This window comes from Oncorhynchus mykiss, chromosome 15, assembly GCF_013265735.2.
Source record: "Oncorhynchus mykiss isolate Arlee chromosome 15, USDA_OmykA_1.1, whole genome shotgun sequence".
Lineage (NCBI taxonomy): Eukaryota > Metazoa > Chordata > Actinopteri > Salmoniformes > Salmonidae > Oncorhynchus > Oncorhynchus mykiss.
Window position 1 is genome coordinate 23,708,502 of NC_048579.1, and position 24,355 is coordinate 23,732,856.

The 24,355-nt window shown below is 42.3% G+C and overlaps 2 protein-coding genes across 6 annotated transcripts in view; both read left to right on the plus strand.

Moving 5' to 3' along the window:
* The window catches only part of gig2e (grass carp reovirus (GCRV)-induced gene 2e), a 31,996-nt gene extending 10,322 nt beyond the window's left edge, over nucleotides 1-21,674 (plus strand). The window contains exons 3-6 of the mRNA XM_036944105.1: nucleotides 4,893-5,318; nucleotides 8,360-8,832; nucleotides 20,034-20,439; nucleotides 21,303-21,674. Coding sequence (XP_036800000.1) covers nucleotides 4,893-5,318; nucleotides 8,360-8,832; nucleotides 20,034-20,439; nucleotides 21,303-21,510 — 1,513 coding nt within the window. The 3' untranslated portion in view covers nucleotides 21,511-21,674. The remainder of the gene's footprint in view (nucleotides 1-4,892; nucleotides 5,319-8,359; nucleotides 8,833-20,033; nucleotides 20,440-21,302) is intronic.
* LOC110489839 (uncharacterized protein C8orf34 homolog) overlaps nucleotides 1-24,355 on the plus strand; it is a 169,770-nt gene that overhangs the window by 41,833 nt on the left and 103,582 nt on the right. The window lies entirely within an intron of this gene.

Consider the following 24,355-nt stretch of genomic DNA (forward strand, 5'->3'; position numbering starts at 1 on the left):
GTCGGTGATCATGCCTACCACTGCTGTGTTATCGGCAAACTTAATGATGGTGTTGGAGTCGTGCCTGGCCGTGCAGTCAAGAGTGAACCGGGAGTACAGGAGAGGACTGAGCACACACCCCTGATGGGCCCCCGTGTTGAGGATCAGCTTGGCAGATGTGTTGTTACCTACCCTTATCACCTGGGGGCGGCCCGTCAGGAAGTCCAGGATCCAGTTGCAGAGGGAGGTGTTTAGTCCCAAGGTCCTTAGCTTAGTGATGAGCTTGGAGGGCACTATTGTGTTGAACTCTGAGCTGTGATGTTTGCAGGAGCAGCACTCACTTCTCAGGACATAGAAGGGCAGAATCCATCATACTATTTTGTGCATAACATAACATAACAAAAACAAGGTTGATTTGCAAAAATCTTATTTGGATAAGCAAGTCTCTATAATGTTAAAATACTGGATTTCACCAGTAATATATGGTTGTTTGTTTGTTTACGTGTGAAATTATGAAAATAAAAATACATTGAATGTATTGCCAAAGTATGTAATTTAGACAAATTTACTAAAACAACAGTTGATTTTGGACAATAAATTGTTTGAACGATAAACCGTCATCTCTTGTTATGTCATTGATCAACATTCCATTCTCATGACTTTTCCTACGTCATGACAGAGAAAACATTTACAAGAAAACGAAACTACAGTAGCTCGCCTTTTCTTTTCCTGACTGCAGGGTGAGGTCTAAGAGCTCAAGATAAAAGCAGATAATCATTGTACCTACAGTATATTTATAGATTATGGGTGAATCATTTTAACAAACAGCAAAATAAACCAAATATAAAATAATATTTGTACCTATTGCTTACGTTGAGCAATGAAATATGTTAAACAGCAGAAAAGCCAGAATAGATTTTTTCTCTCCATAGAAAGACAAGTAGTGTGTGTTTGTTATGTATGTTGTGGGTTAGAGTTTGCTGCATGGTAACCGTGCACTTCAAAACCGGTACCGAGTCAATGTGGAAGCTATATACAGGGGGTACCGGTACAGAGTCAATGTGGAGGCTATATACAGGGGGTACCGGTACAGAGTCAATGTGGAGGCTATATACAGGGGGTACCGGTACAGAGTCAATGTGGAGAATATATACAGGGGGTACCGGTACAGAGTCAATGTGGAGGCTATATACAGGGGGTACCGGTACAGAGTCAATGTGGAGGCTATATACAGGGGGTACCGGTACAGAGTCAATGTGGAGGCTATATACAGGGGGTACCGATACAGAGTCAATGGGCGTGGGCACCGGTTAGTCGAGGTAATTGAGTTAATATGTACATCTTGGTGGAATTGAAGTGACAATGCATAGATAATAAACAGAGAGTAGCAGTAGCGTAAAAGAGGGGTCTAGGTAGCCCTTGGATTAGCTTTTCAGGAGTCTTATGGCTTGGGGGTAGAAGCTGTTAAGAAGCCTTTTCGACCAAGACTTGGCGCTCCGGTACCGCTTGCCGTGCTGTAGCAGAGAGAACCGTCTATGACTAGGGTGGCTGGAGTCGTTGACAATTTTTAGGGCCTTCCTCTGACACCACCTGGTATGGAGGTCCTGGATGCCAGAAAGCTTAGCCCCAGTGATGTACTGTACTCACTACCCTCCTTTGTCCTGATCACGTTGAGGGACAGGTTGTTGGCCTGGCACCACACGGCCAGGTCTCTGACCTCCTCCCTACAGGCTGTCTCATCATTGTCGGTGATCATGCCTACCACTGCTTTGTTATCGGCAAACTTAATGATGGTGTTGGAGTCGTGCCTGGCCGTGCAGTCAAGAGTGAACCGCGAGTACAGGAGAGGACTGAGCACACACCCCTGATGGGCCCCCGTGTTGAAGATCAGCTTGGCAGATGTGTTGTTACCTACCCTTATCACCTGGGGGCGGCCCGTCAGGATGTCCAGGATCCAGTTGCAGAGGGAGGTGTTTAGTCCCAGGGTCCTTAGCTTAGTGATGAGCTTTGAGGGCACTATTGTGTTGAACGCTGAGCTGTGATGTTTGCAGGAGCAGCACTCACTTCTCAGGACATAGAAGGGCAGAATCCATCAAACTATTTTGTGCATAACATAACAAAAACAAGGTTGATTTGCAAAAATCTTATTTGGATAAGCAAGTCTCTATAATGTTAAAATACTGGATTTCACCAGTAATATATGGTTGTTTGTTTGTTTACGTGTGAAATTATGAAAATAAAAATACATTGAATGTATTGCCAAAGTATGTAATTTAGACAAATTTACTAAAACAACAGTTGATTTTGGACAATAAATTGTTTGAACGATAAACCGTCATCTCTTGTTATGTCATTGATCAACATTCCATTCTCATGACTTTTCCTACGTCATGACAGAGAAAACATTTACAAGAAAACGAAACTACGGTAGCTCGCCTTTTCTCCTGACTGCAGGGTGAGGTCTAAGAGATCAAGATAAAAGCAGATAATCATTGTACCTACAGTATATTTATAGATTATGGGTGAATCATTTTAACAAACAGCAAAATAAACAAAACATTAAATAATATTGGTACCTATTGCGTACTTTGAGCAATGAAATATGTTAAACAGCAGAAAAGCCTGAATAGATTTTTTTTCTCCATAGGAAGACAAGTAGTGTGTGTTTGTTATTTGTCTTGTTGGTGAGAGTTTATTGCAGGGTAACCGTGCACTTCAAAACAGGCTAGAAAGCATGAACATCACAGCACCACGATCTCATCTTTTATAATAATATTTAATAGCTTCATCTCCCAGGAAATAAAGGAATCAACATACAGTTTACATACATGTGTCTATTATTACTATTCAACATGCTGTTAAAATCAAATCAAATGTTATTGGCCACATACACGTGTTTAGCAGATGTTATTGCGTGTGTAGCGAAATGCTACTGCTTCTAGCTCTGACAGTGCAGTAGTAACCGTCATTTCTTGTTATGTCATTGATCTACATTCCATTCTCATGACTTTTCCTATGCCATGACAGAGAAAACATTTACAAGAAATCGAAACTACAGTAGCTCGCCTTTTCTCCTGACTGCAGGGTGAGGTCTAAGAGATCAAGATGAAAGCAGATAATCTATATATAAATATACTGTAGGTACAATGATTATGAGTGAATCACTCTACTCATTTCAACAAACAACTAAATAATAATCATTTGTGTAAATCATATTTGTGCCTGTTGCGTACATTGAGCAATAAAATATGTTCAAAACAGGCTAGAAATCATGACCATTACGGCAGCACAATCTCGTCTTTTATCATAATAATTAATAGCTTAATCTCCCAGGAAATAAAGGCATCAACATACAGTTAACATACATGTGTACTTTTATTCAACATACGGTTTACATACAGTACATGTGTGATATGTCATTTCTCGTTTGTTTCTAGTCTTTCTATGCCACTGTTACAGTTGACCATTATAATGGAAAGAGGTAGGAAGGCGAAGAGAAAAATAGATAGAGGAAGGAAGGAAGGTTTATAAATGTAACATGGACATCCCCCTACTGTAGAACACTTCCAGTGTATTTCAGTCATGAAACATACATGAAACATGCATTACACATGGTATCCACAGATACCCTTATCCTATGTGGAGTCCATTCTTTGTGTCTTAGTGGATTTCACTCATGAAACATACATAGGATCTCTGCATCTGAGAGAGAGAGAGAGAGAGAGAGAGAGAGAGGAGGATGTAAACTGTTAGTAAATCTGCCGCCTTTCATCCTTATATGTACCTTGGTGATGTGATAACCTGTTTGATGGGAAACAAAATGTACAACTAGAACCTCATTTGTTTGCATATTCACTGCACAACACGCCCTTGTCAAATCTTCCTTTAGAAGTGGTATAAAGTCATCCGTTGAATCACTCTACCTTACCTGTACCCTGAGATCAACGTCAGCTAGACATCCAGCTCTGTCATTAGGTAAGTACTTTATCCATCTAATGTTGATCAAACCTGCTAAGTTTTACATTTTGTTTCTGACATTCCAACATTTCCTTTTGCTTATTATTTGGAATCTGTTGATGAGCAGTTTGTTTAGGATGTCCTTTGCCTTGACTATGTTAAGTCTCTTATATCCTCTCTGTAAAATGTGCATATGATCAAAGAGTAGGTCACCAACAAAGAAGCTAAACAATTACTACCCGGCATAATAATGTCGACCAGCCACAGGGTCGTGAACAGACCTTTAAGGTGATCAAAGTAAAAACAAAGCCACACTCACTCATCACACATTGTAGGGTAAACAAGCTAGAACCACAGATGAAAGGGAGGAAGTAAAATGATCTTTGCTAGAACCACTACTGTGGTGGTCTGGATCAGCTGATCATCCCAAATGCAGATGAATCAGGTAGTTAGCTATGCTTCCAAAACAAGCTAACTAGTCTTTACTTGATTTAAATCTGTTCTGCTACTGACAGTCAAACTGCAGTTGCCCCTTTTCCTGTCCCTGATCCTGAGACGAGACATGGTAGCAACCCTAAGTAACCAACTACTGGCAGTAATCATTTCAAACTCACCACCCAGCGTTGTAGATCACTCCATGCAGGTTGAAGGGTTGGGGAGGGGACTTGTTTCAAGATTCATGAGTTCATGAGAATATCTAGTTTAATGGGCAATTTGTTAAAATTAAAGTGACAAGAGAGAAAATAAATTAGTTTAAAAATCACCACCAATCAAAAGGGCACTGTTTTAATAGTAGGGACAAAGGGCAGGTTCTCCAGTACCCCTAGGACTCTATCTGAGCATGTGCCTGACTGGCCATATCATTAGGGTGTAGTAGATCTCTCACATAGCTGACAGTCCTGTCTTCTTTACAGCAACATCTACACAACCATGTGGGCAGAAGATGACTTCACTCTTCCCTCTGGGGTAGTGCGACTGGGCCAATCTGAACCACAAGATGGCAAAACCTACGTCATGTACCATGGCACCACTAAGCAGGCGGCAGGGATAATTAGGGCCTCTGGTTTTCGTCCGTCTGCTGGTGGTATGTTGGGGCGTGGAGTGTACCTCAGCCGAGACCTGCAGAAGGCAAGCAGGTACCCCCTGGAGCTTCCTGAAAATCAGAGGGTTGTCATTCGAGTCAAAGTCAATGTGGGCAAGGTGAAAAGAATTGACAGTCAGTATCATGCTCTGCGGACAACCTGGCATGAGAACGGTTACGACACCGCCTGGGTTCCTCCTAACTGTGGTATGGTGAATAGTGGTCTAGAAGAGGACTGTGTCTGGGACCCAAACCGCATCACTGTCTTAGGTACCATCCAACCACAAAGGCAGCAGCCCCAGTGTCCTTCACGCTGGTGATGAAGGGTGGATAATGTGTAACAATATGAAGAGAAAATTACATTGAATGTATTTCAACAGAATGTCATTTAGTCTCACTGACTAAATCAACAGTTGATTTAACCAATAAATTGTTACAACGATAACCTGTTATCTCTTGTTATGTCATTGATCAACATTCCACTCTCATGACTTTTCCTACGTCATGACAGAGAGAACATTTACAAGAAAACGAAACTACAGTAGCTCGCCTTTTCTCCTGACTGCAGGGTGAGGTCTAAGAGATCAAGATAAAAGCAGATAATCTATATGTAAATATACTGTAGATACAATGATTATGGGTGAATCACTCTACTCATTTCAACAAACAACAAAATAAACAAAACATAAAATAATATTGGTACCTATTGCTTACTTTGAGCAATGAAATATGTTAAACAGCAGAAAAGCCTGAATAGATTTTTTTTCTCCATAGGAAGACAAGTAGTGTGTGTTTGTTATTTGTCTTGTTGGTGAGAGTTTATTGCAGGGTAACCGTGCACTTCAAAACAGGCTAGAAAGCATGAACATCACAGCACCACGATCTCATCTTTTATAATAATATTTAATAGCTTCATCTCCCAGGAAATAAAGGAGTCAACATACAGTTTACATACATGTGTCTATTATTACTATTCAACATGCTGTTAAAATCAAATCAAATGTTATTGGCCACATACACGTGTTTAGCAGATGTTATTGCGTGTGTAGCGAAATGCTACTGCTTCTAGCTCTGACAGTGCAGCAGTATCTAACAAGTAATAGTTTCACAACGTATTCCCAAAATACACATACATCTGAGTAGGAATGGATTAAGAATATATACATATATGTCAGAGCGGTATTGAACTAAGATACAGTGGCATTGTATAGAGTACAGTATACACATATGAGATGGATGATGCAATATTTACAAACAATTGAAGTGACTAAGATACCATAGAATAGTGTTGAGTACAGTTTACACATATGAGATGAGTAATGCAAGATACAGAGACGTTATTAAAGTGTCTAGTGTTTCATCTCCTTAAAGTTATTACTGCAGATGTCGGATCTTTACTTGATCATATTTTTGTCGCTGAGAATTTTCCTGCTGCATCAGAAAATTCAAATGAGCCCCATGAGTCCCTGAAAAAGAGCACTTCTCCTTCTCTCCATGCTGGGCATTCGAGTTAATAGGATCACGGTTCACCCTCAAATAAATGTTCTCTCTTGCTCACTCCAACTTTAGGCCAAGGTCCTATTTCTGTAACATTCAAATGTACAAAAATGTATCTGAAAAGCAGCCACAAATCATCTGTCATTTTACATAGCTTAATAACAATATAGATATTGGTTTCCACTAGGTTGTGACGTTCAAGTGTGAAGTGTATGGTACGGTTAGAATTAAGTTCAATTGTGGCCTTCACTCTTCTGTTTTTCTCTCAGTTCCTGAAGCTTTTCCAGTATCAACACTATCTCAACTGCCAGTTTGGCATTGAAGAGACAGAGCTGTGCTCTTCTCTGCACCGGAATATAATGGGTTGAGAAACACCTTTACAGGCTCTTGCCATTTAGCAGATGCTTTTTTCTGTGCAAATATTGGTATTGGTGGCCCAGCAGGAATCAAACCCACAATCCTGGCGTTCCACGTGAAACGCCCTACATGACCACAGGATACCCTTATCCTATTTGGAGTCTTTTGGTTGTGTCTTAGTGGATTTTAGTCATGAAACATACATAGGATCTCTGCATCTGAGAGAGAGAGATAGGAGGATGTAAACTGTTAGTAAATCTGCCCCCTTTCATCCTTATATGTACCTTGGTCATGTGATAACCTGTTTGGTGGGAAACAAAAATGTACAACTAGAACCTCATTCGTTTGCATATTCACTGCATGTCCTTGTCATGACATCCGTTGGAAGTGGTATAAAGTAATCCGTTGAATCACTCTACCTTACCTGTACCCTGAGATCAACGTCAGCTAGACATCCAGCTCTGTCATTAGGTAAGTACTTTATCCATCTAATGTTGATCAAACCTGCTAAGTTTTACATTTTGTTTCTGACATTCCAACATTTCCTTTTGCTTATTATTTGGAATCTGTTGATGAGCAGTTTGTTTAGGATGTCCTTTGCCTTGACTATGTTAAGTCTCTTATATCCTCTCTGTAAAATGTGCATATGATCAAAGAGTACGTCACCAACAAAGAAGCTAAACAATTGACTGAATGCATACCATGACATTTTCACATAAAAATGAATTTGTTTACAATGTTGTGAAAATAATGGGTATTTGTTACTGTCACCCATGAAAGTTAAACTTGTCCCTCAGACATAATAATAATGTCGACCAGCCACAGGGTCGTGAACAGACCTTTAATGGGGGAGGAGGTGATCAAAGTTTTTTTTAAAGCCACACTCACTCATCACACATTGTAGGGTAAACAAGCTAGAACCACAGATGGGAAAGGGAGGAAGTAAAATTATCTTTGCTAGAACCACTACTGTGGTGGTCTGGATCAGCTGATCATCCCAAATGTAGATGAATCAGCTAGTTAGTTATGCTTCCAAAACAAGCTAACTAGTCTTTACTTGATTTAAATCTGTTCTGCTACTGACAGTCAAACTGCAGTTGCCCCTTTTCCTGTCCCTGATCCTGAGACGAGACATGCTAGCAACCCTAAGTAACCAACTACTGGCAGTATTCATTTCAAACTCACCACCCAGCGTTGTAGATCACTCCATGCAGGTTGAAGGGTTGGGGAGGGGACTTGTTTCAAGATTCATGAGTTTATGAGAAATAATGTAGTTTGATGGACAATTTGTTACAATTTAAAGTAACAAGAGAGAAAATAAATTAGTTTAAAAAACACCACCAATCAAAAGGGCACTGTTTTAATAGTAGGGGCAAAGGGCAGGTTCTCCAGTACCCCTTGGACTCTATCTGAGCATGTGCCTGACTGGCCATATCATTAGGGTGTTGTAGATCTCTCACATAGCTGACAGTCCTGTCTTCTTTACAGCAGCATCTACACAACCATGTGGGCAGAAGATGACTTCACTCTTCCCTCTGGGGTAGTGCGACTGGGCCAATCTGAACCACAAGATGGCAAAACCTACGTCATGTACCATGGCACCACTAAGCAGGCGGCAGGGAAAATTAGGGCCTCTGGTTTTCGTCCGTCTGCTGGTGGTATGTTGGGGCGTGGAGTGTACCTCAGCCGAGACCTGCAGAAGGCAAGCAGGTACCCCCTGGATCATCCTGAAAATCAGAGGGTTGTCATCCGAGTCAAAGTCAATGTGGGCAAGGTGAAAAGAATTGACTGTCAGGATCATCCTCTGCGGACAACCTGGCATGAGAACGGTTACGACACCGCCTGGGTTCCTCCTAACTGTGGTATGGTGAAGAGTGGTCTAGAAGAGGACTGTGTCTGGGACCCAAACCGCATCACTGTCTTAGGTACCATCCAGCCTAAAATGCAACAGCCCCAGTGTCATTCACGCTGGTGATGAAGGGTGGATAATGTGTAACAATATGAAGAGAAAAATACATTGAATGTTTTTCAACAGTATGTCATTTAGTCTCATTGACTAAAACAACAGCTGATTTTGACCAATAAATTGTTACAACAATAAACCGTCATCTCTTGTTATGTCATTGATCTACATTCCATTCTCATGACTTTTCCTACGTCATGACAGAGAGAACATTTACAAGAAAACGAAACTACAGTAGCTCGCCTTTTCTCCTGACTGCAGGGTGAGGTCTAAGAGATCAAGATGAAAGCAGATAATCTATATGTAAATATACTGTAGATACAATGATTATGGGTGAATCACTCTATTCATTTCAACAAACAACAAAACAATTAACATTTTGTGAATATAATAGTTGTACCTATTGCTTATTTTGAGCAATGAAATATGTTAAACAGCAGAAAAGCCAGAATAGAATCTTTTCTCTCCATAGAAAGACAAGTAGTGTGTGTTTGTTATGTATGTTGTGGGTTAGAGTTTGCTGCATGGTAACCGTGCACTTCAAAACAAGCTAGAAAGCATGACCATTATTACGCCACCACAATCTCATCTTTTATATTAATATTTCATAGCTTCATCGCCCAGGTAATAAAGGCATCAACATACAGTTTACATACATGTCTATTGTTATTCAACATTCTGTTAACATACAGTACATGTGTCATATGTCATTTCCCGTTTGTTTCTAGTCTTTCTATGCCACTGTTACAGTTGACCATTACAATGGAAAGAAGGAGAAATATAGAGAGAGGAAGGAAGGAAGGAAAGGGAGGAGAGGAAAGAACAGCAAAGACTAAACATGCCTCTGTTAACATGTATGTTAAGACACCGTGTGACTCATGCAGTAAATTAATTCACACTAAATAACAACAGATAAAATCCTCTTATTCTTCCTCAAAACAAAATGTCAAAGGTAGATTACGTACCTGTGTACTCGCCAGTGTTGCCCATACTGTAGAATACTTCTAGTAATCCAGTATATTTCAGTCATGAAACATACTGTACATGAAACATGCATAAGACATGGTATCTCTGTATCTTTGTAGATCACGTCTAGTACTGTACTTTACACAGATGGCTGATGAAATTCAAAGTAGTCATCCATACAGAAGTAATTTTCAGAGATGCAACGCAGTACAAATCAAATCAAATTGTATTTGTCACATGCGCCGAATACAACAGGTGTATTACAGTGAAATGCCTACTTACAAGCCCTTAACCCAACAATGCTTTAAGAAGTTTTAAGAAAAATAAGTGTTAAGTAAAAAAATAGAAAATAAAAGTAAAAAATTATTCAGAGTCAATGTGGAGGCTATATACAGGGGGTACCGGTACAGAGTCAATGTGGAGGCTATATACAGGGGGTACCGGTACAGAGTCAATGTGGAGGCTATATACAGGGGGTACCGGTACAGAGTCAATGTGGAGGCTATATACAGGGGGTACCGGTACAGAGTCAATGTGGAGGCTATATACAGGGGGTACCGGTACAGAGTCAATGTGGAGGCTATATACAGGGGGTACCAGTACAGAGTCAATGTGGAGGCTATATACAGGGGGTACCAGTACAGAGTCAATGTGGAGGCTATATACAGGGGGTACCGGTACAGAGTCAATGTGGAGGCTATATACAGGGGGTACCGGTACAGAGTCAATGTGGAGGCTATATACAGGGGGTACCGGTACAGAGTCAATGTGGAGGCTATATACAGGGGGTACCAGTACAGAGTCAATGTGGAGGCTATATACAGGGGGTACCGGTACAGAGTCAATGTGGAGGCTATATACAGGGGGTACCAGTACAGAGTCAATGTGGAGGCTATATACAGGGGGTACCAGTACAGAGTCAATGTGGAGGCTATATACAGGGGGTACCGGTACAGAGTCAATGTGGAGGCTATATACAGGGGGTACCGGTACAGAGTCAATGTGGAGGCTATATACAGGGGGTACCGGTACAGAGTCAATGTGGAGGCTATATACAGGGGGTACCGGTACAGAGTCAATGTGGAGGCTATATACAGGGGGTACCGGTACAGAGTCAATGTGGAGGCTATATACAGGGGGTACCGGTACAGAGTCAATGTGGAGGCTATATACAGGGGGTACAGAGTCAATGTGGAGGCTATATACAGGGGGTACCGGTACAGAGTCAATGTGGAGGCTATATACAGGGGGTACCGGTACAGAGTCAATGTGGAGGCTATATACAGGGGTACCGGTACAGAGTCAATGTGGAGGCTATATACAGGGGGTACAGAGTCAATGTGGAGGCTATATACAGAGGGTACAGAGTCAATGTGGAGGCTATATACAGGGGGTACCGGTACAGAGTCAATGTGGAGGCTATATACAGGGGGTACCGGTACAGAGTCAATGTGGAGGCTATATACAGGGGGTACAGAGTCAATGTGGAGGCTATATACAGGGGGTACCGGTACAGAGTCAATGTGGAGGCTATATACAGGGGGTACCGGTACAGAGTCAATGTGGAGGCTATATACAGGGGGTACCGGTACAGAGTCAATGTGGAGGCTATATACAGGGGGTACCGGTACAATGTGGAGGCTATATACAGGGGGTACCGGTACAGAGTCAATGTGGAGGCTATATACAGGGGGTACCGGTACAGAGTCAATGTGGAGGCTATATACAGGGGGTACAGAGTCAATGTGGAGGCTATATACAGGGGGTACAGAGTCAATGTGGAGGCTATATACAGGGGGTACCGGTACAGAGTCAATGTGGAGGCTATATACAGGGGGTACCGGTACAGAGTCAATGTGGAGGCTATATACAGGGGTACCGGTACAGAGTCAATGTGGAGGCTATATACAGGGGGTACAGAGTCAATGTGGAGGCTATATACAGAGGGTACAGAGTCAATGTGGAGGCTATATACAGGGGGTACCGGTACAGAGTCAATGTGGAGGCTATATACAGGGGGTACCGGTACAGAGTCAATGTGGAGGCTATATACAGGGGGTACAGAGTCAATGTGGAGGCTATATACAGGGGGTACCGGTACAGAGTCAATGTGGAGGCTATATACAGGGGGTACCGGTACAGAGTCAATGTGGAGGCTATATACAGGGGGTACCGGTACAGAGTCAATGTGGAGGCTATATACAGGGGGTACCGGTACAGAGTCAATGTGGAGGCTATATACAGGGGGTACCGGTACAGAGTCAATGTGGAGGCTATATACAGGGGGTACCGGTACAGAGTCAATGTGGAGGCTATATACAGGGGGTACCGGTACAGAGTCAATGTGGAGGCTATATACAGGGGGTACCAGTACAGAGTCAACGTGGAGGCTATATACAGGGGGTACCAGTACAGAGTCAATGTGGAGGCTATATACAGGGGGTACCAGTACAGAGTCAATGTGGAGGCTATATACAGGGGGTACCGATACAGAGTCAATGTGGAGGCTATATACAGGGGGTACCGGTACAGAGTCAATGGGCGTGGGCACCGGTTAGTCGAGGTAATTGAGTTAATATGTACATGTAGGTGGAATTGAAGTGACAATGCATAGATAATAAACAGAGAGTAGCAGTAGCGTAAAAGAGGGGTCTAGGTAGCCCTTGGATTAGCTGTTCAGGAGTCTTATGGCTTGGAGGTAGAAGCTGTTAAGAAGCCTTTTGGACCAAGACTTGGCGCTCCGGTACCGCTTGCCGTGCGGTAGCAGAGAGAACCGTCTATGACTAGGGTGGCTGGAGTCGTTGACAATTTTTAGGGCCTTCCTCTGACACCACCTGGTATGGAGGTCCTGGATGCCAGAAAGCTTAGCCCCAGTGATGTACTGTACTCACTACCCTCTGTAGTGCCTTGCGGTCGGAGGCAACAGGTCAGGATGTTCTCGATGGTGCAGCTGTAGAACCTTTTGAGAATCTGAGGACCCATGCCAAATCTTTTCAGTCTCCTGAGGGGGAATAGGTCTTGTTATGCCCTCTTCACGACTGTCTTGGTGTGTTTGGACCATGTTAGTTTGTTGGTGATGTGGATGACAAGGAACTTGAAGCTCTCAACCTGCTCCACTACAGCCCCGTCGATGAGAATGGGGGCACGCTCAGTCCTCCTTTTCCTGTAATCCACAATTATCTCCTTTGTCCTGATCACGTTGAGGGACAAATTGTTGGCCTGGCACCACACGGCCAGGTCTCTGACCTCCTCCCTACAGGCTGTCTCATCATTGTCGGTGATCAGGCCTACCACTGTTGTGTTATCGGCAAACTTAATGATGGTGTTGGAGTCGTGCCTGGCCGTGCAGTCAAGAGTGAACCGGGAGTACAGGAGAGGACTGAGCACACACCCCTGATGGGCCCCCGTGTTGAGGATCAGCTTGGCAGATGTGTTGTTACCTACCCTTATCACCTGGGGGCGGCCCGTCAGGAAGTCCAGGATCCAGTTGCAGAGGGAGGTGTTTAGTCCCAAGGTCCTTAGCTTAGTGATGAGCTTGGAGGGCACTATTGTGTTGAACTCTGAGCTGTGATGTTTGCAGGAGCAGCACTCACTTCTCAGGACATAGAAGGGCAGAATCCATCATACTATTTTGTGCATAACATAACATAACAAAAACAAGGTTGATTTGCAAAAATCGTATTTGGATAAGCAAGTCTCTATAATGTTAAAATACTGGATTTCACCAGTAATATATGGTTGTTTGTTTGTTTACGTGTGAAATTATGAAAATAAAAATACATTGAATGTATTGCAAAATTATGTAATTTAGACAAATTTACTAAAACAACAGTTGATTTTGGCCAATAAATTGTTTGAACGATAAACCGTCATCTCTTGTTATGTCATTGATCAACATTCCATTCTCATGACTTTTCCTACGCCATGACAGAGAAAACATTTACAAGAAAACGAAACTACAGTAGCTCGCCTTTTCTTTTCCTGACTGCAGGGTGAGGTCTAAGAGCTCAAGATAAAAGCAGATAATCATTGTACCTACAGTATATTTATAGATTATGGGTGAATCATTTTAACAAACAGCAAAATAAACCAAATATAAAATAATATTTGTACCTATTGCTTACGTTGAGCAATGAAATATGTTAAACAGCAGAAAAGCCAGAATAGATTTTTTCTCTCCATAGAAAGACAAGTAGTGTGTGTTTGTTATGTATGTTGTGGGTTAGAGTTTGCTGCATGGTAACCGTGCACTTCAAAACCGGTACCGAGTCAATGTGGAAGCTATATACAGGGGGTACCGGTACAGAGTCAATGTGGAGGCTATATACAGGGGGTACCGGTACAGAGTCAATGTGGAGGCTATATACAGGGGGTACCGGTACAGAGTCAATGTGGAGGCTATATACAGGGGGTACCGGTACAGAGTCAATGTGGAGGCTATATACAGGGGGTACCGGTACAGAGTCAATGTGGAGGCTATATTCAGGGGGTACCGGTACAGAGTCAATGTGGAGGCTATATACAGGGGGTACCGATACAGAGTCAATGGGCGTGGGCACCGGTTAGTCGAGGTAATTGAGTTAATATGTACATCTTGGTGGAATTGAAGTGACAATGCATAGATAATAAACAGAGAGTAGCAGTAGCGTAAAAGAGGGGTCTAGGTAGCCCTTGGATTAGCTGTTCAGGAGTCTTATGGCTTGGGGGTAGAAGCTGTTAAGAAGCCTTTTCGACCAAGACTTGGCGCTCCGGTACCGCTTGCCGTGCTGTAGCAGAGAGAACCGTCTATGACTAGGGTGGCTGGAGTCGTTGACAATTTTTAGGGCCTTCCTCTGACACCACCTGGTTTGGAGGTCCTGGATGCCAGAAAGCTTAACCCCAGTGATGTACTGTACTCACTACCCTCCTTTGTCCTGATCACGTTGAGGGACAGGTTGTTGGCCTGGCACCACACGGCCAGGTCTCTGACCTCCTCCCTACAGGCTGTCTCATCATTGTCGGTGATCATGCCTACCACTGCTGTGTTATCGGCAAACTTAATGATGGTGTTGGAGTCGTGCCTGGCCGTGCAGTCAAGAGTGAACCGGGAGTACAGGAGAGGACTGAGCACACACCCCTGATGGGCCCCCGTGTTGAGGATCAGCTTGGCAGATGTGTTGTTACCTACCCTTATCACCTGGGGGCGGCCCGTCAGGAAGTCCAGGATCCAGTTGCAGAGGGAGGTGTTTAGTCCCAAGGTCCTTAGCTTAGTGATGAGCTTGGAGGGCACTATTGTGTTGAACTCTGAGCTGTGATGTTTGCAGGAGCAGCACTCACTTCTCAGGACATAGAAGGGCAGAATCCATCATACTATTTTGTGCATAACATAACATAACAAAAACAAGGTTGATTTGCAAAAATCTTATTTGGATAAGCAAGTCTCTATAATGTTAAAATACTGGATTTCACCAGTAATATATGGTTGTTTGTTTGTTTACATGTGAAATTATGAAAATAAAAATACATTGAATGTATTGCCAAAGTATGTAATTTAGACAAATTTACTAAAACAACAGTTGATTTTGGACAATAAATTGTTTGAACGATAAACCGTCATCTCTTGTTATGTCATTGATCAACATTCCATTCTCATGACTTTTCCTACGTCATGACAGAGAAAACATTTACAAGAAAACGAAACTACAGTAGCTCGCCTTTTCTTTTCCTGACTGCAGGGTGAGGTCTAAGAGCTCAAGATAAAAGCAGATAATCATTGTACCTACAGTATATTTATAGATTATGGGTGAATCATTTTAACAAACAGCAAAATAAACCAAATATAAAATAATATTTGTACCTATTGCTTACGTTGAGCAATGAAATATGTTAAACAGCAGAAAAGCCAGAATAGATTTTTTCTCTCCATAGAAAGACAAGTAGTGTGTGTTTGTTATGTATGTTGTGGGTTAGAGTTTGCTGCATGGTAACCGTGCACTTCAAAACCGGTACCGAGTCAATGTGGAAGCTATATACAGGGGGTACCGGTACAGAGTCAATGTGGAGGCTATATACAGGGGGTACCGGTACAGAGTCAATGTGGAGGCTATATACAGGGGGTACCGGTACAGAGTCAATGTGGAGGCTATATACAGGGGGTACCGGTACAGAGTCAATGTGGAGGCTATATACAGGGGGTACCGGTACAGAGTCAATGTGGAGGCTATATACAGGGGGTACCGATACAGAGTCAATGGGCGTGGGCACCGGTTAGTCGAGGTAATTGAGTTAATATGTACATCTTGGTGGAATTGAAGTGACAATGCATAGATAATAAACAGAGAGTAGCAGTAGCGTAAAAGAGGGGTCTAGGTAGCCCTTGGATTAGCTGTTCAGGAGTCTTATGGCTTGGGGGTAGAAGCTGTTAAGAAGCCTTTTCGACCAAGACTTGGCGCTCCGGTACCGCTTGCCGTGCTGTAGCAGAGAGAACCGTCTATGACTAGGGTGGCTGGAGTCGTTGACAATTTTTAGGGCCTTCCTCTGACACCACCTGGTATGGAGGTCCTGGATGCCAGAAAGCTTAACCCCAGTGATGTACTGTACTCACTACCCTCCTTTGTCCTGATCACGTTGAGGGACAGGTTGTTGGCCTGGCACCACACGGCCAGGTCTCTGACCTCCTCCCTACAGGCTGTCTCATCATTGTCGGTGATCATGCCTACCACTGCTGTGTTATCGGCAAACTTAATGATGGTGTTGGAGTCGTGCCTGGCCGTGCAGTCAAGAGTGAACCGCGAGTACAGGAGAGGACTGAGCACACACCCCTGATGGGCCCCCGTGTTGAAGATCAGCTTGGCAGATGTGTTGTTACCTACCCTTATCACCTGGGGGCGGCCCGTCAGGAAGTCCAGGATCCAGTTGCAGAGGGAGGTGTTTAGTCCCAGGGTCCTTAGCTTAGTGATGAGCTTTGAGGGCACTATTGTGTTGAACGCTGAGCTGTGATGTTTGCAGGAGCAGCACTCACTTCTCAGGACATAGAAGGGCAGAATCCATCAAACTATTTTGTGCATAACATAACATAACAAAAACAAGGTTGATTTGCAAAAATCTTATTTGGATAAGCAATTCTCTATAATGTTAAAATACTGGATTTCACCAGTAATATATGGTTGTTTGTTTGTTTACGTGTGAAATTATGAAAATAAAAATACATTGAATGTATTGCCAAAGTATGTAATTTAGACAAATTTACTAAAACAACAGTTGATTTTGGACAATAAATTGTTTGAACGATAAACCGCCATCTCTTGTTATGTCATTGATCAACATTCCATTCTCATGACTTTTCCTACGTCATGACAGAGAAAACATTTACAAGAAAACGAAACTACAGTAGCTCGCCTTTTCTTTTCCTGACTGCAGGGTGAGGTCTAAGAGCTCAAGATAAAAGCAGATAATCATTGCACCTACAGTATATTTATAGATTATGGGTGAATCATTTTAACAAACAACAAAATAAACAAAACATAAAATAATATTGGTACCTATTGCTTACTTTGAGCAATGAAATATGTTAAACAGCAGAAAAGCCTGAATAGATTTTTTTTCTCCATAGGAAGACAAGTAGTGTGTGTTTGTTTTGTATCTTGTTGGTGAGAGTTTATTGCAGGGTAACCGTGCACTTCAAAACAGGCTAGAAAGCATGAACATCACAGCACCACGATCTCATCTTTTATAATAATATTTAATAGCTTCATCTCCCAGGAAATAAAGGAGTCAACATACAGTTTACATACATGTGTCTATTATTACTATTCAACATGCTGTTAAAATCAAATCAAATGTTATTGGCCACATACACGTGTTTAGCAGATGTTATTGCGTGTGTAGCGAAATGCTACTGCTTCTAGCTCTGACAGTGCAGCAGTATCTAACAAGTAATAGTTTCACAACGTATTCCCAAAATACACATACATCTGAGTAGGAATGGATTAAGAATACATACATATATGTCAGAGCGGTATTGAACTAAGATACAGTGGCATTGTATAGAGTACAGTATACACATATGAGATGGATGATGCAATATTTACAAACAATTGAAGTGACTAAGATACCGTAGAATAGTGTTGAGTACAGTTTACACATATGAGATGAGTAATGCAAGATACAGAGACGTTATTAAAGTGTCTAGTGTTTCATCTCCTTAAAGTTATTACTGCAGATGTCGGATCTTTACTTGATCATATTTTTGTCGCTGAGAATTTTCCTGCTGCATCAGAAAATTCAAATGAGCCCCATGAGTCCCTGAAAAAGAGCACTTCTCCTTCTCTCCATGCTGGGCATTCGAGTTAATAGGATCACGGTTCACCCTCAAATAAATGTTCTCTCTTGCTCACTCCAACTTTAGGCCAAGGTCCTATTTCTGTAACATTCAAATGTACAAAAATGTATCTGAAAAGCAGCCACAAATCATCTGTCATTTTACATAGCTTAATAACAATATAGATATTGGTTTCCACTAGATTGTGACGTTCAAGTGTGAAGTGTATGGTACGGTTAGAATTAAGTTCAATTGTGGCCTTCACTCTTCTGTTTTTCTCTCAGTTCCTGAAGCTTTTCCAGTATCAACACTATCTCAACTGCCAGTTTGGCATTGAAGAGACAGAGCTGTGCTCTTCTCTGCACCGGAATATAATGGGTTGAGAAACACCTTTACAGGCTCTTGCCATTTAGCAGATGCTTTTTTCTGTGCAAATATTGGTATTGGTGGCCCAGCAGGAATCAAACCGACAATCCTGGCGTTCCACGTGAAACGCCCTACATGACCACAGGATACCCTTATCCTATTTGGAGTCTTTTGGTTGTGTCTTAGTGGATTTTAGTCATGAAACATACATAGGATCTCTGCATCTGAGAGAGAGAGATAGGAGGATGTAAACTGTTAGTAAATCTGCCCCCTTTCATCCTTATATGTACCTTGGTCATGTGATAACCTGTTTGGTGGGAAACAAAAATGTACAACTAGAACCTCATTCGTTTGCATATTCACTGCATGTCCTTGTCATGACATCCGTTGGAAGTGGTATAAAGTAATCCGTTGAATCACTCTACCTTACCTGTACCCTGAGATCAACGTCAGCTAGACATCCAGCTCTGTCATTAGGTAAGTACTTTATCCATCTAATGTTGATCAAACCTGCTAAGTTTTACATTTTGTTTCTGACATTCCAACATTTCCTTTTGCTTATTATTTGGAATCTGTTGATGAGCAGTTTGTTTAGGATGTCCTTTGCCTTGACTATGTTAAGTCTCTTATATCCTCTCTGTAAAATGTGCATATGATCAAAGAGTAGGTCACCAACAAAGAAGCTAAACAATTGACTGAATGCATACCATGACATTTTCACATAAAAATGAATTTGTTTACAATGTTGTGAAAAGAATGGGTATTTGTTACTGTCACCCATGAAAGTTAAACTTGTCCCTCAGACATAATAATAATGTCGACCAGCCACAGGGTCGTGAACAGACCTTTAATGGGGGAGGAGGTGATCAAAGTTTTTTTTAAAGCCACACTCACTCATCACACATTGTAGGGTAAACAAGCTAGAACCACAGATGGGAAAGGGAGGAAGTAAAATGATCTTTGCTAGAACCACTACTGTGGTGGTCTGGATCAGCTGATCATCCCAAATGTAGATGAATCAGCTAGTTAGTTATGCTTCCAAAACAAGCTAACTAGTCTTTACTTGATTTAAATCTGTTCTGCTACTGACAGTCAAACTGCAGTTGCCCCTTTTCCTGTCCCTGATCCTGAGACGAGACATGCTAGCAACCCTAAGTAACCAACTACTGGCAGTATTCATTTCAAACTCACCACCCAGCGCTGTAGATCACTCCATGCAGGTTGAAGGGTTGGGGAGGGGACTTGTTTCAAGATTCATGATGTTATGAGAACATCTAGTTTGATGGGCAATTTGTTAAAATTAAAGTAACAAGAGAGAAAATTAATTAGTTTAAAAAACACCACCAATCAAAAGGGCACTGTTTTAATAGTAGGGACAAAGGGCAGGTTCTCCAGTACCCCTAGGACTCTATCTGAGCATGTGCCTGACTGGCCATATCATTAGGGTGTAGTAGATCTCTCACATCACTGACAGTCCTGTCTTCTTTACAGCAGCATTTACACAACCATGTGGGCAGAAGATGACTTCACTCTTCCCTCTGGGGTAGTGCGACTGGGCCAATCTGAACCACAAGATGGCAAAACCTACGTCATGTACCATGGCACCACTAAGCAGGCGGCAGGGAAAATTAGGGCCTCTGGTTTTCGTCCGTCTGCTGGTGGTATGTTGGGGCATGGAGTGTACCTCAGTCGAGACATGAAGAAGGCAAGCAGGTACCCCCTGGATCATCCTGAAAATCAGAGGGTTGTCATCCGAGTCAAAGTCAATGTGGGCAAGGTGAAAAGAATTGACAGTCAGGATCATCCTCTGCGGACAACCTGGCATGAGAACGGTTACGACACCGCCTGGGTTCCTCCTAACTGTGGTATGGTGAAGAGTGGTCTAGAAGAGGACTGTGTCTGGGACCCAAACCGCATCACTGTCTTAGGTACCATCCAACCACAAAGGCAGCAGCGTCCGCATCAGGAATGCAGGTGATAAAGGGATGCCTTTTGGTTATTTTTGGAATCTGTAGATGAGCAGTTTGTTTAGGATGTCCTTTGCCTTGACTATTTTATATCCTCTCTGTAAAATGTGCATATGATCAAAGAGTAGGTCACCAACAAAAAACCTAAACATTTTCCCGAATACATACCATGACATTTTCATGTAAACATTTTGCACCTTACAGTTTGTGTTTATAATGTTGTGAAAATTATGGAGATTTGTTACTGTCACCCATAGAAGTTAAGCTACTTCCCAAAATGTCTCTGACGGCATAATAATGTCGACTAGCCACAGGGTCGTGAACAGACCTTTAATGGGGGAGGTGATCAAAGTTTTTTAAAAAGCCACAGTCACTCATCACACATTGTAGGGCAAACAAGCTAGAACCACAGATGAAAGGGAGGAAGTAAAAGTATCTTTGCTAGAACCACTACTGTGGTGGTCTGGATCAGCTGATCATCCCAAATGCAGATCTTCCCTGATCCTGAGACGAGAAATGGTAGCAACCCCAAGTAACCTACTACTGGCAGTATTCATTTCAAACTCACCACCCAGCGCTGTAGATCACTCCATGCAGGTTGAAGGGCTGGGGAGGGGACTTTTTTCAAGATTCATGAGTTTATGAGAAATAATGTAGTTTAATGGGCAATTTGTTACATTTAAAGTAACAAGAGAGAAAATTAATTAGTTTAAAAAACACCATCAATCAAAAGGGCACTGTTTTAATAGTAGGGGCAAAGGGCAGGTTCTCCAGTACCCCTTGGACTCTATCTGAGCATGTGCCTGACTGGCCATATCATTAGGGTGTAGTAGATCTCTCACATCACTGACAGTCCTGTCTTCTTTACAGAACCATGTGGCCAGATGATTACTTAACTTTTCCCAATTTGGTACTACAAGTGGGCCTACCTGAACCACAAGTTACCGATAACTACATCAGGTTTGTAGTTGCCGCTGCCGCCTCTGCGAAGGCACAGGAAAACCTGTTGTCTGGTTTTGACCCTCATGATCATCCTCTGGGGACATACTGGAATGACAACCTCTTAGATTTCATCTAGCGAAATATGCAACAGATCCAGTGTCATTCACGCTGGTGATGAAGGGTGGATAATGTGTAACAATATGAAGAGAAAAATACATTGAATGTATTTCAACAGTATGTCATTTAGTCTCACTGACTAAATCAACAGTTGATTTAACCAATAAATTGTTACAACAATAACCTGTTATCTCTTGTTATGTAATTGATCAACATTCCATTCTCATGACTTTTCCTACGTCATGACAGAGAAAACATTTACAAGAAAACGAAACTACGGTAGCTGGCCTTTTCTCCTGACTGCAGGGTGAGGTGTCAGAGATATTGCATATATTATTGTACTCTAGGTACAATGGTTATGGGCGAATCCCTCTATGCATTTCAAGAAACAAGAAAACAAACAACAAAAATAAATTGTGAAAATATTTTGTGCCTATTGCTCACTTTCAGCAATGAAATATGTTACACTGCAGAAAAGCCAGAAAATATTTTTTTCTCTCCATAGGAAAACAAGTCGTTTTTTTTGGTAAGATTATTACTTTTTTGTTAATACAGAACATACAGATCCACACAAACATCAACCAGGCCCACCTGTTCTCACCCCTATCTCCAGGACCCGCACTACTCTGTCAAATGTCCTCAAATTGCACCATTTTGTTCCTCTCCGTCGCCAATGCTCTTTCAATATTTAGATAATGAAGCATATGATTTTTCTATTGTCTTAACGATGGAGAATTGTTTGATTTCCAGTTAAGTATATGTTTTTTCTTAAAGATAATTGATGAGTAGAGTATCGTCCATCTCACTGTACCATTATATGCCACGTCTTGAAACATGCAGACAGACGGTTTAAAAGTACATTTACATTGTAATACTTCTGACAGTGTAACGGATTTCCTCCTTTTCGTCTGAAGAGGTGTAGCAAGGATCGGACCAATACGCAGCGTGGTAAGTGTCCATGTTTTAATAGAAAAGACTGGACGCTGGACAGGCGGGAGCACCTGTAGGGAGAGACAGCCTGGTGCGGGGGGCTGCCACCGGAGGGCTGGTACGTGGAGGTGGCACTGGATAGACCGGACCGTGCAGGCGTACTGGAGCTCTTGAGCACCGAGCCTGCCCAACCTTACCCGGTCGAATGTTCCCCGTAGTCCGACTAGTGCGGCGAGGTGGAATAGGCCGCACTGGGCTGTGCTGGCGAACTGGGGACACCATGCGTAAGGCTGGTGCCATGTACGCCGGCCCAAGGAGATGCACTGGAGACCAGATACATAGAGCTGGCTTCATGGTACCTGGCTCGATGCCCACTCTAGCCCGGCCGATACGAGGAGCTGGAATGTACCGCACCGGGCTATGCACCCGCACCGGGGACACCGTGCGCTCCACAGCATAACACGGTGCCTGCCCGGTCCCTCTCGCTCTCCGGTAAGCACAGAAAGTAGGCGCAGGTTTCCGACCTGGCTTCGCCACACTCCCTGTGTGCCCCCCCCCCCCCCAAATACATTTTTGGGGCTGACTATCGGGCTTCCAACCGCGACGCCGTGCTGCCTCCTCATACCAGCGCCTCTCTGCCTTCAGCTCTGCTTCGGGGCGGCGATATTCCCCTGGCTGTGCCCAGGGTCCTCTCCCGTCTAGAATTTCCTCCCAAGTCCACGAGTCTTGTGTTCGATGCTGCTGCCCGTTACCACGCTGCTTGGTCCTCTGTTGGTGGGTGATTCTGTAACGGATTTCCTCCTCTTCATCTGAAGAGGTGTAGCAAGGATCGGACCAATACGCAGCGTGGTAAGTGTCCATGTTTTAATAGAAAAGACTGAACATGACACAAATACAAAACAGTCCCGTGTGGCACAATCACCCACAAAATACCCAAAGAATATGGCTGCCTAAATATGGTTCCCAATCAGAGACAACGATAAACACCTGCCTCTAATTGAGAACCAATCTAGGCAACCATAGACCTACAAAACACCTAGATGGAAACAACCCCATAAATCTACAAAAAACCCTAGACAGTACAAACAACCTAGATGAGACAAAAACACACATATCACCCATGTCACACCCCGACCTAACCAAAATAGTAAAGAAAACAAAGAACACTAAGGTCAGGGCGTGACAGACAGCCAACTCTCTAACTCCACACATGGACTTTATGACATTCCCAGAAGGCATGGATTATTGAATCATTATTAGTTTTACTCTGAAGACATGACTCTGTCGCTGTGCTGTTGAATTTGTGAATTTTGTCTCTTGTATAATCAATTATATACATTAGTTTATGCTGGATTAAGTGTACATTTTCATTAACTGTAATTGTATTAGGTATGTTCCAACATTCCCTCCATTTTGTGCCAATATCAGTTCGTTCTAGGTCTTGGTTTCAATAGTTTATATTTTTCTAAGAGATTGTCAGTTTGATATGCTCTCTGCAATATTTTGTATATCTTACATATCATATGAATACCATTTTCTGACTAATAGGATATCCAAAATAATTAAAATAGAAATGTTGTGATCTGAAACGTTTAAGTTGTATGTATACTGAACAAAAATAAAAATGCAACATGCAACAATTTCAAAGATTTTTTTTAGAGTTACAGTTCATATAAGGAAAATAAATGTGCTTTTTGTGCGTATGGAACATTTCTGTGATTATTTTATTTCAGCTCATGAAACTTGGGACCAACACTTTACATGTTGCATTCATTTTTTTGTTCAGTGTATTTGGAAATATCTACATTGATCAGTCCAAAATCGATTTTTAATTCTGTCATGGAATGAAATTAATTTTGTATTATCAAGCCATTTATGGTTTCTATGCCTTTAGGTTTCCAATGTGGACCATTTTGGGTGGCGAGTTGATAAAA